Genomic DNA, 14,302 nt, shown 5'->3' with positions numbered 1-14,302 from the left:
AATACGTATGCCTGTGTTGGGAGCCAGGATCTGGTTACCGGAGGCTAATCTTAAACCTGCCATTGACAGGGCACCATCCTGTCAATTTGGGGTATAATCTGTAGTCCCAATCCTGAAGACCAACTGCCTTACATGGGCACTTGGCTATGAGGAGGGAAAAGCTATTGTTATGGAAGAAAAAACAAACTGAGCTGAATAAGAACTAACAACTTCCCAAAGCAGTACTTCAACCAACCCACCAAACCAAGTCCAGACTAGGTGTCTCTATTTCCCAGGCTTTCAAAATGTACATATCTCCCCATAAACGGAGTCTGGCTTTCATCCAGGAAGAACAGGGGGAAAATTGAGAAGGAAGAACCCTGGGTTGTCAGAGGAGGGGTAGAGATTGTGGGATGACTGGAAAAAAGCAACCCTGGGTAATGGGTACACGATCAAGAGGTGAAATACAACCTTATGCCAAAGGGATACTGGAGCATCCTGTTGGTGGCAGAGGAAGCAGGAGAGAGTAGTGTGGGAGGAGGGTAAGGACTGTGTATTGTGTTCTAGGACCCTGTGTGCCAGGTCAAGTGATGCTGCAGAAAAATAATCCAAGAGGTAGAGAGAAGTACACGGGGTGCTCACGTGGGCTGCATTTCCCAGGTGTGTCAGGGCAGAGTCTGGGGCTTGGGGCTGAAAGTGTTACATTCCACTTGTGAAGATGATAACAGGAGAACCAAAAGCACAGTGACCAGTTGGCATTTATTAGTGTAGTTATTGTCTGTCACTGTAGTAAAAGTACTAGAGGAACCAAGACTTTGTTATCACAAAGAAATAAATAAAGCTTATTTTTAGGAAAATTCTAACCGAGTAACTGAAATCTAGCAGTGGCACTAGAGGAGCCCAGCCTTGTGTGATGGAGGAAACTGGGGTAGAAGTCTTGATAAATTCTACCTAAAAGGAGCTTCCACTCACTGCCCCCTGCCCTAGCTCCCTGGGCAGAGCTGATCATGGCTGCAATTACAGAATAAAAGGAAACCTAATGAAAAATGAGCTAAACACTTGAGAATACGTGGACTTGGATCTACCAGGGGGTGAGCTGACCATGATCAGACAATCCGTTCCTCTCACTCCAGAGGTTTAGGCAGGAGCTTCTCCAGACCGCTTCCGACTGATGTGCTCCAGGTGGGCGTGCTCTGATGTATCCAGGTCAATCTCATACTTGGCTAGGATCTTGAGGATGGGCCTCAGCTTCAGCCACCACTGTTCCTTGGGGATGCGGTGCCTACAGAGGAATGAGGAAGAAATGGTTTAATCTTTCAGCACCCCAGCCAACTTCTATCAAAGGCTTATGGGAAGAGGTTGAGCAGAAGAGGCTACATTTAGGGCACTGGCATCAGATCTGAAGTAGGTATGCCTACAGGTGTTACTCCTAAGAGAGAAAGATTGACGACAGTGCACAGGCTGGGAAGAGTAGATCTTGAAACAGCCAGGGAGGGAACCACTCCAGAAAGGAGATGTACTCACTCGAAATCCGTCTGTTCCTTCAGCTCAGTCACTGGTTGAAAGACCAGGGCCCTCTTACGCATCCCCAGAACACAGCCTGAGTCTGGGGTATTGGCAAAGATCCGCCCTGCAATAAGGGATGGTCAGTCAGCTTCTATACTGGGGAACCAGGCCCTGTGGAGGGGGCTCACCCTCTTATCCCACCTACCATTACGGTAACTCTCTTTGATTTTCCCAGACATCCAGTTCATAGCCTTGGCACCCATCTTAGTGGCAAAATTCCTATCAAATGGAGTTGGGCTCCCACCCTGGAAAAAGAATCATAAAAATTACAGAGGGAAGGATTCTAATGAAGTGGCAGAGATACCTGAATACACAGAGAAAAAGGAAAGAATGGGCCCCTGGCTTATAGCCAGAAACGGGAATCCAAAAGTCTAACTATGAAAGGAAATCCTAAAGCAGGGCTGGGAACCAGGGCAAGCTGGCCCAGCGTATTTGGCCATTTACCAGGTATGAGAGTAACTAGTTAGTTAAAGGGGATGGCTGGTCTCACAATTGCCTCTTCTAGCTCCATAGTTGCCAGATCCTGTTCATTTTACTTCTGGTTTTGTTGGCCACTCAGTCAATTCCCTGCCCTTCTTCAGCCTAGCAGCTTTTGTTGGTCACCATCAGCGATGACATGGAACTGTTCCTTGTGACCCAGTCTGGATGCCCTTGCTAGCACCTTAGAATAATACAAAACATCATGCAGAATTTTCTCTGAACTAAGGCAAAGTAAGTGGGAAAGTGGAAAGGAAGGACAAACAGGAAATAGGTCTTCATACATTATCCAGTAGCACCCCATTCCTGCAGGGGCTGATAAGCTCATACAAACTGAGATATTGGGAATTGATCTATGGGGAGAGAGAGGCCAAAGGTCATCAGTGCCTAAGAGGCATCAGCTGGAGACATCTGGAACGGGAGAGGCCTTAGATCACTAGTACAATCTGTGAGTGAGGCCTACCTTGGGGGAAGATTGAATGTGGGTGGTAGAAAGGAATTCCTTTGCCCTTGAAATCTCAGTTAGTGGAGATGGAGCCTAACACCAGCAAGGTGCCTGCACTTGTTCCACAGGTTCCTCATAGAAGGCAGCATGCAAGGTGTGGTGGGAAGAGCACTGGACAAGCTCATTCTAATTGTCACCCAAGCTAGATGAGTGTCCCTGAAAAAATTATTTCTCCTCTCTGGGCCTCATTTTCTTCATCTGAATCAGTGGTTCTCAACTGGAGACAATTTTACTCTCCCTCCCCCCAGGGGATATTAGGCAATATCTGGAGACATTGTTTAGTTGTATAACTTGGGAGGAAGGTGCTACTGGCATCTAGGAGGTAGAGTCCAAGGATGCTACTAAACCATCCTACAACGCACGGAACAGCCACCCACAACAAAAGAATTATCCAGCCCAAAATGGCAATAATGCCAAGGTTGAGAAACCTTGCCCTAAATGAAGAGGATGGACCACATAATCTCTAAGGCCATTTCCAGGACAAAGATGTTTTGATTCTATGACTGTAGAAGATTGCAGGCCCATGCTCTATGGTGGCACTGAGAGCCTCCAGCAGATCAGAGGCCAGTGGGAACCCCAATAGCTATTGGGGGTTGTGGCTGCCTGGTGAAGGCCATGACTGGGGTGTCTTCCCTACCTGCTGCATGTGGCCAAGCACATTCTTCCTGCTGTCGAAGATGCCCTTCCCCTCCTCAGAGTACAGGTTGAAAATGAAGTCAGTGCTATAGTTCTCATTGCACTTCTCATTCCTGCCAGATGGAAACCAAAAGCCTGTGACTTCGGTTGCCTCCCCATCCCTCCACTCCCTCTCTCCCTTTGTAGGTTTTGTTCTTCCCTTTTCTATCTCCTCCCCTGGTTCAGGTTCTCTCCCTCTGTATCCACAGATTCCTCAGGGTGTCCCAAGCATGGACCCATTCTGTGGGCTAGGGCCAAGCCTGACTACTTTCTCTCTTTACTTAGGAACAAATCATGGATGAGGTACCTTAACACCAAGCCCCTTTTCACAGTTGTTTTCATCTTTTGCACCAGATGTTCAACATTCACCTGAAAATGAAACAGTACGTCCTAAGCCTAGCTGGGGGTGGATAAGGTTGGGCAAATGCATAGATCTCTTCTTCCCCGCAGGCCTCTCCAGGAGGGGAGAGCCACATGGAAGGGGCTGTTTACAGTCAAGGGCCTGAACTGGGCCAAATCCTTTAAGAAGTTCAGTACAGACTGAAATTTAAACAAAGGCTCCCTATGAGAAAGGCACAACTAGAAAAGGTAAAGTTCGAGACAGCTGTGGTAACCATTACTTTTCAGACCCTTTCTACCCACTCCCAATTTCCCTTTCCAGGGGTTTCTGGTTCCCCTTCTCTCAGAGGGCCGACTCTGCTCTCAGTGTCAATCTTTAAGTGGGTGGCTTGTATGTACAGCAGTGATTCACCTGGGAGGAACCAGCCCCTGCATTCGAGCTGGGGGTGAAGGTGGAAGACACCCACCCTCCACTCTTGGCAAGGGTTGGCTGGGTTCCTGGATTAGGGAGTTCCCTCCACCCGCTGCCCTCCACTTTGTAGCTCTTTTTCCTCCAGTGAACTGGGATCTTGGAAAATAAGGATCATATGGTCACCCTGTGAAACAGCAGTCATAGCCCCAGCCAGAGGTGAAAGAGGATCCCCCTCAAAAATGGAATGAGAAGGATCTGCTTTGGTAGCAAGGGAATCTGGAGGGCAGCAAGATACAGTAGAAAGATCACCGACTTTCTGAGTCAGTTAAACTACCTACTCAGGAGTTTAGAAAAGTTTTTTAATCTCTCTAAACCTTTCTCATCTGTGATATGGAGATAATATCTCCCCTGCACGTCTGTTGTGAATATAAGATGCAAAAGTGCATGTAAAGGGCTTAGCAGCATGCCGTCCCTCAAAGAGATGGTTCCCTCACAGCTGCGGTCATCGTGCAAGGTCACCGGGGATGCCAGCTCTGTGCTCTGTCTAGTCTCCTCGCAGGACTCCACAGACCAACTGGGTCTGTCCTCATCTTGAGCTCAGGTGTCTGTAGGGACAGTGGGGACAGACATGGGCAGGGGAGAGCTATGTAGCAGGCTCCGGGTAGCCATCTACCTGCAGGTCTCGAATGGTGAATGGCTCCTCGAAAATGTAGGCTGCATCGGCTCCAGCTGCCAGTCCTGCCATGGTAGCCAGGTAGCCACAGTAGCCACCCATGGTTTCAATGATAAACACTCGACGCTTGGTACCTGCTGCTGACTGCTTGATGCGGTCACAGGTCTGCACAGACAATGGGTCCCAGTCAGAAAGACAGGGCCAGAGATCTGATTCTTGTCACTTTTCTGGCCCTTGCCACAACCCCACTCTGGAACTACATCCTCCCCAGGCCAGCAGGGCCCCTGCACCTCATCAAGTTCTTGCTTTCAGGGACAGCAGACACATGCCAACCACACTGTGAACTCCTCTCTGGGGAAGGAAGTTGTACCTACCCCTTCTGTTGCTCAGAGTAGGGAAATGAGGCTGTATGACCTCAGAAAGGAAAGAACATCTGGTATACAGAGTACGGATGCATTTCTAGGTGAGAGGACTCACACAGCAAGGAGAACGAACACCACATGTGGTTAAATAATGTCTGTGTAAATGCCTGGGCCTGAAGAAGCACTTTTCAAACACTGCCATTCGGTTGGGGCATAACAAATAGCTCACTTTCCAGGACCAGACTCGGTCCAGGGACTATGCTCCCGGCCAGAAGGCCCAGGAAGTGGAGGGGAGCTCTCACCATGCAGATAGTATTGAGTGCGGTGTCAGCCCCCACGCTGAAGTCTGAGCCAGGGACGTTGTTGGAGACCGTGGCAGGGATGACCACAAACGGGATGCAGAGCTCGTCGTACTGCTTCCTGCCCTCCATCAGCTCCAGGCCCCCTGTGTAAGCCTGAGGAGAAAAGGGCAGTGAGTGGAGAGGGAAAGGTGGGAGGGAGAGAGGGAGAAACAGGAAGGGCACTCACCTCGAAGCCCCCAACGATGATCAGGCCTTGAATGTTGAACTTAGTGATGTTGGCACTGATCTGCTCGAAGCTCTTCCTGGGTAGCGTCCTAGTTGATTGAGCGGGGGGTGGTGTGAGGTAGTGGAATTTGGGGAAGACACAGCAAAATTAGCAAAATTGAGCGAGAAAAATGCTAGAAAGCTGAAGGTGCTTTATTTATAATTTCCTGACTTGTGCCCACTCCCCTACCCCACCTCTTACCCCTGTCCAAGGACACACACGGGGCTCTAAATCCCAGAGCTGCTATTAGATATCTGAACTGGCACGTGTGCCCTCACGGATGCACATGACGTGAGCTTGTGGGCTGAGAGGTGTTCACCACGAGACAAGCATGGTGGTCAGAGCAGACCCTGACCTAATGAACTGACATCCAATTTCCAAGGGACACCTTTAAGGGGTGGTTAGGAGGAGGTGCTCCTGTAATGCCACTTACCTTTTAGTCCCAAGTTTAGAACCCCCTTGGCCAGTCCAGCCACCAACGTAGCTCCAGCCAGCTTCCTCAATCTGCAGGGAAAGGCCACACAGGTCTACGTCGTGGACTGACACCACTTCTTGAGTTTAGACCCCGCCCGATACGCCCTGGTTGGAAGAGGAAGCATCAGCTTTTGCCCAGCTCACTGAACCTCTTCCACCCTCACTGCTCATTCACAGACAGAAAGCACCTACTTATGCTGGGCACGGTGCGGAGCTTTGGGATAGAGAATTAAATAAGACGTGTTGTTTGGAAAGGGTTCACATCAGCAGCTTCTGTCTGTTCCTACTACCCTAAAATTAAATATCTACTTCTGCTTGAACCCTGAGAGGAGAGAAAGGGGGTGACGGACAGAGGAAGGAAAGAGAACGGACAGGTCACCTGCTACCCTCCTCGTCCCCGTGACTGCTCCTTGGCCCCCAGGTGTGCACCCTCCTTCCTCTGAGTCCCCGTACCTGGCCCTTGGCCAGGCCCTCGAAGCCATCATGCACAACCAGCACTCGGTTGCCCTGGATGAGGCCAATTCTCACAGTGGAGCGGACGGCAGCATTCATCCCTGCGGCTGGGGCCCCCACATTCATCACAGCCACTGTATGTGCGCCACTCTGTGGAGAAGGAAGCAGAGAGGGAGCAGGGGAAAGAGGGAAACAGAAATGCCAGCGGGGGCGGGGGGCAGGCCAGTAGGGGAGGCTGAACTCTGAGGCCCTTATGGTCCTGGGATCAGGACATCTGCCTGACAACCCACACCCCTCTCCCAGGGAACGCCAGCCCAGCTTGCTCCCTCATGCAATGGAAGGAAATTCTACCACAAGTCAATAAATAAAGCTGCTGTCCTGGAGCCCAGACACTGTGATATAAAGAATAAGAGGCCTTCCAGAGCAGCGTTTCCTGAAGCGTGATCCTTGGACCACCTGTATGAAAATCCACCTAGAGAGCCTGTTAAATGCGCAGATTCCCGGCCTGTATCCAGAGCTGAATCTCCTCTGAGGGAGGGGCCCGGGAATCTGCATGTTTAATAAGCAACCCAGATAATTCCAGTGTGCACTAAATATTGAGAACTGCTACTCCAGTAGAGGAGGTGGCTTAAATACACTTAAGACATGCTTATTCCAGAGTTTCCCAGAAGAAATAATACACAAGCTCTCTTTTCCATTCCTTGCGTGCTATCTTGTCAGCCCTGAACTGGATGTGGGTCTTGGGTTGGAGACATTAAGGGCACACTAAGACCATGGGGCTGGGACCTGGAGTGGCTAAGAGAAAATTATTTTAGTAGGGTTAGGAGCTCAGCACTGAAGATTACAGGGGGGCAAAGAAGTTGGCAAGGCTGTAGGTTGTACAGATTACAGGTAGCACTTCATAAAAGGAGACTGGGGGAGGCAGAGGGTCAAGGGGAGAGAGCACCTTGACAGTACCTTAGAAACAGGGGGTCTGATGTGAGCCAGAAGCTTGTATACCTCCCAGTTGTTCATGAAGCTCCTGTAAAAGGTACAAAGAGAGAGAGGTGTCTTCAGGCCACTCCCCTCAGCCAGGAGCCAAGGGGATCTGGTCTGAAGTTTTGCTCCTGGCATGAGGTTTTATGGAACAAACCTCTAAGGACAAAACTGGGGCACAGCAGGCATTGGGCAGGGGCTGCCAAGGGGCTACTCCTGATCAGGCACCCCCTGAGCACTCTGCTCCCAGGCATGGTGCTCAGCACAAGAGACCGCCCCTCGCCTGGAGAACTCATCATCCAGCTGGGTCCACACACAGGAATAACGATTATAAAAGGCAGGGAGTCCAGGAGAGCACCCCTGGGATGAACTGAGCCTCCTGGTCACCACACAGCTAATTCTTTTGGGGAAGAAACTGTTGCAGAGACAATATGAAGAGGAAGGGGCAGAGGCTCCTATTTTGGGTCTGGAGTTATGTCGATTTTTGGCTTCATTCCAGCATCTGATTTCTGTGGCTAGCGAGCTTCCAGTCATTTCCTTACCGGCCTCTCAGCTTCATGGCCTCATCAAATTTCCTCTCAGCCATGGCCTTGGTCACATCTTTGGTCTGAGGGAGAAGCACAGCAGCAGTCATGACTCCAGGGTGAGGGTCCTGCACAGCAGGATTTCCATCCCATGGTGAGACTCCACCATCTCTGGGCTTGTGGCTGGATCCTGCCCTCTCTGCACCCCACCTTTTCTATGCTCCCGAAACTTTCACACAAGGAGAAATATCTTTGTTTTTCCTTAATTTTCTGAATAATGAGCAGCAAAAGAAAAGGATTGATTCAATGCTCTATTAGAATATGAGCAGAGTGGAGGAGCCCTCAAAGGGCAAATATCATCTTCCTCCATTCAATACCCAGAGCCCCAGCCTTAAAGAAGCTTCTGAAGGGGCCCAGCCCAGTGGCACAGTGGTTAAGTTTGTGCACTTTGCTTTGGTGGCCCATGGTTCACAGGTTTGGATCCTGGGTATGGACCTACACACTGCTCATCAAGCCATGCTGTGGCAGCATCCCACATACAAAATAGAGGAAGACTGGCAGAGATGTTAGCTCAGCAACAATCTTCCTCAAGCGCAAAGAGGAAGATTGGCAACAGAAGTAAGCTCAGGGACAATCTTCCTCACCAAAAAAAAAACAACAAAGAAAGAAAAAAGAAACCTCTGAGTTAATGAGTACACAAAGAAGATGCTGCAGATACACCAGTCAGGAAGAAAGGCTGGTCCTTGCATGTGCTTCCCGACTACTGATTTCTGCTGTGTGTGCCAGTGCTTCAGCTTTGGGACTGTTAGAGACACAGTTCCAAGCAAGGTGGAGCTTGTCTGGGCTGTAGGTCATTAGACCTCCCAAGTCACAGAGAGAAGCAGGCTAGGAGATGGGGAAGCAGCCCTGAGCACTCAGACCAACCCTGAGAATCGGGCCAGACACCTCACTCCCAGCCACACTGCTCACTCTGTGGTATCCAAGGAGCGATTCCTTTATAAGAGGTACCGTTCCCTGAGCACACAGCATTTCCAGGTACTACATCAGACCTCCTGCATATCTTCCCTCCAATCCTTATAATAACCCACAGGGTGAGCATTAGTAACCTCAGGTTGGTCAGAGAATCATGTGCAAGGTAGAAATCATAGAGAGATATAAGCTGCCCAGCCGGATCCTAACAATATCCCCGTGCTTTTAATAAAGTTTGGAAAGAGATTGCATTTCTCCTCCTACAAAGACACAATGAAAGGTGTTGAAATTGGATATTATGAGATACTGGGTCTCATTACTAGGTAGGATGGAGAGTCTCCCATCTTCTTTGGGCACATTTTCCAGATGGCTACAGCTCCAGGCAAAGCCCACTGTGATCTTGCTCCATATGTCTCTCACTACACCATACTGCCTTTCCATCTGCTCCTGTCCCAGAGACCTTGGAAGTCAGTCTGTTTCCCAATAAGCTCCAGCTCAGACAGGGGCTTAGGGCTGTTAGGAAGGGGGATTGGGGTCAGTACTCACCACCTGGACACACTCCATGAGGGGCAGCCGCACAGCCTGATTACCAGAGAGGCTAACCACACAGGCTGGGGTGTCTGGGGTCGCCTCCAAAAGTGCCATCACTGCTTCCACACCCATCCTGCTGCCCTGCAGGAATCCAGAGAACAAAGACAGTCTGGTTCAGGCCGCCCCATCCTGGCTTGGCTGAAAAACCAGGCACTCAAGGCCCTTTCCAAATCACAGGGTTGAGTTCCACATTTAAGGACTGCGGCCAAGAACTTCCGGGGCTTTCCCTCCCCACCCAGATTTCATCTAAAGCTTGATGACTCTTTGTCCTCTTGCCATGAGAACCCCAAGGATTCTACCTGACTCCAGAGAAACATATCCACTATAGTAATCCAGGGGATCACTGGGGCTTAATAAGATCTTATTGATAAAACAAGGAAGGATAGCGCCTTTCTCTTCCAGTGAAGGTAGCGTAAGGGGGTTCAAACTGAGTGTCTGAAGTCAGATCTTAGTGATTTCACTAATGCTCAAAGCTCTAAGATCTTAGATCTCACCATTAGGGGAGCCTACAGTTTCCAGTCACCTTTAACGACAGAAAAGAGCTCTTGAGAGTATGAGAACAGGTCAAAGGCCACTATAGTCCAGCGGCTGGTGACAGGGCAGCATGACCAATGGTTTAAGAATTTGAGCTCATGACATGCAGTACTTCCTGGAAAGAACAGCAAGTCGAGGGTCCTAAGGTGTGAGGGCCACAGAGTCCCATGACTTACCAGGATCCGGTCAAAGGCTGACGGGGTCCCACCTCGCTGTACATGCCCCAAGACGGTGACCCGGGTGTCATATCCCAGACGCTTTACCACCAGCTGAAGGGACCAAGAAAGAGACAGAGAGCGATAGAGAGTCAAGGAGAGAAAACAAGCAGAGACTCAGACAAACCAGGGACGACTTAGCCTCTTATCTTGTAATGATTCCTGGAGGGGAGGAGACCGGGGGCAGGAAACCTGGGAGTGATGTGCAGAGAGACTAAGGGGCGACTCAGAAATCCCCGGGGAATGGGGCCAGGGGTGGGAAGGAGGCAGAGGCCTCTCCGGCTTCATACTAACATCCTTGATGGATTCTGAGGTGATTGGTTTCCCATTCTTGTCAATCGCACCCTCAGCCACAATGATGATGTTGAGACGAGAACCACGGGTCCTTGTCTGGTGGAACAAGGAGAAAAATTGTCAGTGTTATGAAACTGATGAACAGGAGAGGAATCATCAGTGGAATGGGGTGAGGCATTTTTTTTGAAGGCAAAATAAAATGACAGTACCTCACTGAGCCGACGACAAAGATGATCCTCCCAGTCATCATCTGGTGGACATTCAGGAATAAAAACCCAGTCGGCCCCACAGGAGAGAGAGGTGACAAGGGCCAGGTATCTGTGATGAGAGCCAGAAGCATCACGTGGGGAGCTACCCTCCACAAATAGCCTCGCCCATACCCAACGAGTTCGCCTGGTCCCCACAGCTGGTGAAAGGTCAGAGGAGCCTCCATCTCATTCTCGGGCTGAGAGTGACAGTACCACTGGGACAGCTTCTCAACGAGGTTCTGTCCCTGAGGAGCACCTTCTACTCGGGCTCACTGGCCGCACTGGCTTCCGATCTCAGAGCACTGTCTGTTCTTTCACATCGCACGTGTGTCTGTGCATGTACACACATGTACACATGTGCACAGGTGGGTATGTGAGGGAGGTGGAATCGAGACAAGGAAAGGGGGCCACATCAAGAAGAGTATGTACACCTCCTGATCTACCACCACTGGGAGACCCCTCTGGACTCTCCCGGGAAGAGGAAAGGCCTATCACTGGTTCACCGGATAAGTTCACAAGATGGGGGTCTTACCCACAGTGCCGGCCCATCACCTCTAACACGAACGTCCTCTGGTGGCTGAAAGAGACAGACATAGGACTTATACAGTGCAAGTGTCCCTATGGCCGGGATCAAGCCACCGCCCACATCTAGGACAAGTAACCTCTCTGGGGGATGCATTTATGCTGCAAGGCCTTCCAGCAGGTTTCCTACGAGACCGGGAACATTTTAGCCACAGGGTGGCTAAAACACAGCAGTAAAAGGTGTCAATACTGAGGCTCTGCTCCAGGGAGGGATGGGGTCCGGGAAGGGAAGGAGAGAAAGGGAAAAGACATGGAGAAGAGAGGACTTGATGAAGCTGGAATCCTCTAGGATTACCCTGGGGTGCACTGTGACCCTCCATCCTCCCATTCTCCTACATTGGCTCCCCCACGTCCCCTAACCTCTGAGCATGGTGGTGACGGCCTCTACAATCTCAAGGACATCACTGGAAAGGGAGGCTCAGGTTTTGGGCTCCCTGGATCTGTCTCAGTCTGGACAGTAGTCATTTAGGAGACCCCAGAGGGATGACAGACCTCCGAGCTTCCTGTTTGGACAGTGGACTAGATAGTGGCAAGAGGCAAATCTCACAGTATTTAGAGAGTGGCGCAATTTCAGCGCTCTAGGGGTAACTCTTAGTGAGAACTAGTGCTCTGGGGGCTGGCCCCGTGGCCAAGTGGTTAAATTCCATCCGCTCCCCTTCGGCAGACCGGGGTTCGCTGGTTCAGATCCTGAGTGTGGACCTAGCACTGCTCATCAAGCCACGCTGAGGCAGCGTCCCATAGAGAGGAACTGGAGGAACCTACAACTAGGATATACAACTACGTACTGGGGAGCTTTGGGGAGAAAAAAAAAAACAAGAGGAAGATTGGCAACAGATGTTGGCTCAGGGCCAATCTTCCTCAAAAACAAAAGTGCTCTGGCCCTGGAAAACTGGTCATTAGAGTCACCATAGCTCAAACACTTCAGTCTTCTCTAGCCCCTAGCCCTTTAGCCTATCCCAGCTGCCATCCTCCCACGCCGCCCCCCTCCCACCAGCCCCCTTACCTCTGAGCAGTAGTAGTGATGGCGTCTACAATCTCTATGATCCGGTGCAGGGCAGAGTCAGTGCCAATGGTCATATCAGTGCCGCAAAAGTCATTGTCAATTGAGCCAACCAGGCCCACGATGTTCAGGTAGTTGGACTTCGTAGCCTCCTCAGCTGTGATCTTACCTGACAACGGAAAGCAAACCAGGAGCCACCAGGTGAGGCACCTGGCACACCTAAAGAGCAGACGACTGGAGACAGAAGGAACTGCAGCCAACGGGAATTGTAAGCAATGGCAGAAAAATGAGGACAAAGCCTGCCTATTTGTGTCTGGGTAATGATTCTCTCCATCGGGAGGAAAGGGGGGTACGTGTGCACATGCACAAACAATACTGATGAGAACAACATCTCACCCGCTTTCTGGAGGTCACTCAACAAGTCACTCCACTCAGAACGGAAGGTGTCAGCCCCAGTGAGGCTACCATCGCCCCCAATGACACACAGGTTGGTAATCCCAAGCTTCACCAGGTTGTGGGCAGCTCGGAGTCGTCCCTCTCGTTCCCGAAAGTCCTTGCACCGGGCACTTCCAATCACTGTGCCACCCTTTGGGGAAGAGGTAGAAGTCAGCTACCCGGATGACACAGCCAAATTTGGGCTCAACACGCTAAGATATTCCCTATTCCAACACTGTGATGGGCTGTCATAACCATGTGACTCTCTAGGAAGTTTCCTGACATCCTTAAGAGTCATCCGTCCTTCTAAAGGAAGGGGAAATGATGCTGGCTGAGATTTCATAGGGTCATTCCTATAGTCTACTACACCTTTTAGAAGACTGCTGATATCAGCCCATTTCATTGAAGGCTTTGTAAGCAAAGTGATTACCCTCAAAGAGAACAATACATGCCTGTCGGCTTTGGAATAACCTCCATCTTTCACATCTTCTTAGAAGTGTAAGAAGTAGCAGCGACTTCAGTCTATGGAAATTCTCCCTAGAGCCTGACATTATTGGATTGTGTTCATCCCAATGTGCTTGGTGGTATTATTTTCCCCTCTCTAACACACTGTGATTTCTAATTGTAACCAGGCACCGCTAATCCTTTCCCCTTTCCTTCTTGGCATCTTTGGTGCTAGCAGAAGGAGTCACAATATCCAAGTATTCACAGGAAAAACAGCTCTGAGTATAGAAGAGCTTTCTGGATATAGAAAGCCTTAAATTCCCAGCAGCTTATGGATATCCCAAGAGAAGTGAGTATACTTATGGTTCTTGCAAATCATATAAGCTCCTGGCATCCATGACTTTGGGGGTATTGATGCTGGCTCATTCTCAGACTACTCTGTGGCAGGCACCATTGCCTATATAGAACATTCACTAAGCACTGCACATTAAATTCTTTCCCATGTATTTTTAGGAGATTGAGGTAAAGAATGGGGATACAAATGTAATTTGTAGATTTTTCAGTAAGTCAGAAAATGGGTAAATAGTGACAGAGGGAAAGGAGCAAAAAGGATTGTGGATACAATCAGGATAATCTTGGGGTTTTTTTTTAACTCTAAAAGGCTCTCTTGGTTCCTTCTTCCCTTAAACAGTCTGGTCTCAGGTCGCCTCATCACATGAGGACTGGCACACTGCAGCTCTACCTCTGGCTCTGGCCCCAGGCCTCTGGTAAGGTTATTTTCAGGGCCAGACCTTTCCCATGAACCCAGAGCAGGCCTTGCTTATGTGCCAGTTCCTCAAGCCTTGCCTATGACCTTTTGATAAAGAGCAAACCGTCCTGTGATCACATCCCCAACCCACATCCCACCCCAGGAAACCAGGCTGATGTTTTCAAATGCAAAGAGTAAAGGGCACACACAGCCGCTCTCTTGTCACGGAATCCCTTCACATCAAACCACGTGGCAGGGAAC

The 14,302-nt window shown here is 50.0% G+C and overlaps 1 protein-coding gene across 3 annotated transcripts in view; it reads right to left on the bottom strand.

Annotated features, from left to right (window-relative positions):
* Positions 1 to 719: 719 nt before the first annotated feature.
* Positions 720 to 14,302, bottom strand: part of PFKM (phosphofructokinase, muscle) — a 43,944-nt gene continuing 30,361 nt past the window's right edge. For all 3 annotated transcript variants that reach the window (XM_070494388.1, XM_070494386.1, XM_070494387.1), the window contains exons 5-23: positions 12,811 to 13,000; positions 12,418 to 12,583; positions 11,365 to 11,409; positions 10,794 to 10,902; positions 10,585 to 10,680; positions 10,252 to 10,344; positions 9,497 to 9,622; positions 8,000 to 8,064; positions 7,440 to 7,503; positions 6,483 to 6,632; positions 5,989 to 6,059; positions 5,517 to 5,604; positions 5,291 to 5,443; positions 4,627 to 4,791; positions 3,510 to 3,571; positions 3,165 to 3,276; positions 1,691 to 1,790; positions 1,504 to 1,609; positions 720 to 1,261 (exon numbers count right to left, since the gene is read on the bottom strand). In XM_070494388.1, the coding sequence (XP_070350489.1) occupies positions 1,117 to 1,261; positions 1,504 to 1,609; positions 1,691 to 1,790; positions 3,165 to 3,276; positions 3,510 to 3,571; positions 4,627 to 4,791; positions 5,291 to 5,443; positions 5,517 to 5,604; positions 5,989 to 6,059; positions 6,483 to 6,632; positions 7,440 to 7,503; positions 8,000 to 8,064; positions 9,497 to 9,622; positions 10,252 to 10,344; positions 10,585 to 10,680; positions 10,794 to 10,902; positions 11,365 to 11,409; positions 12,418 to 12,583; positions 12,811 to 13,000 (2,106 nt within the window). In that variant the 3' untranslated portion in view covers positions 720 to 1,116. The remainder of the gene's footprint in view (positions 1,262 to 1,503; positions 1,610 to 1,690; positions 1,791 to 3,164; positions 3,277 to 3,509; positions 3,572 to 4,626; positions 4,792 to 5,290; positions 5,444 to 5,516; positions 5,605 to 5,988; positions 6,060 to 6,482; positions 6,633 to 7,439; positions 7,504 to 7,999; positions 8,065 to 9,496; positions 9,623 to 10,251; positions 10,345 to 10,584; positions 10,681 to 10,793; positions 10,903 to 11,364; positions 11,410 to 12,417; positions 12,584 to 12,810; positions 13,001 to 14,302) is intronic.

This window comes from Equus asinus, chromosome 22, assembly GCF_041296235.1.
Source record: "Equus asinus isolate D_3611 breed Donkey chromosome 22, EquAss-T2T_v2, whole genome shotgun sequence".
NCBI classification, from domain to species: Eukaryota; Metazoa; Chordata; class Mammalia; order Perissodactyla; family Equidae; genus Equus; species Equus asinus.
Note: the sequence above shows the minus strand (reverse complement) of the source record. Positions and strands in the feature narration are given on the sequence as shown.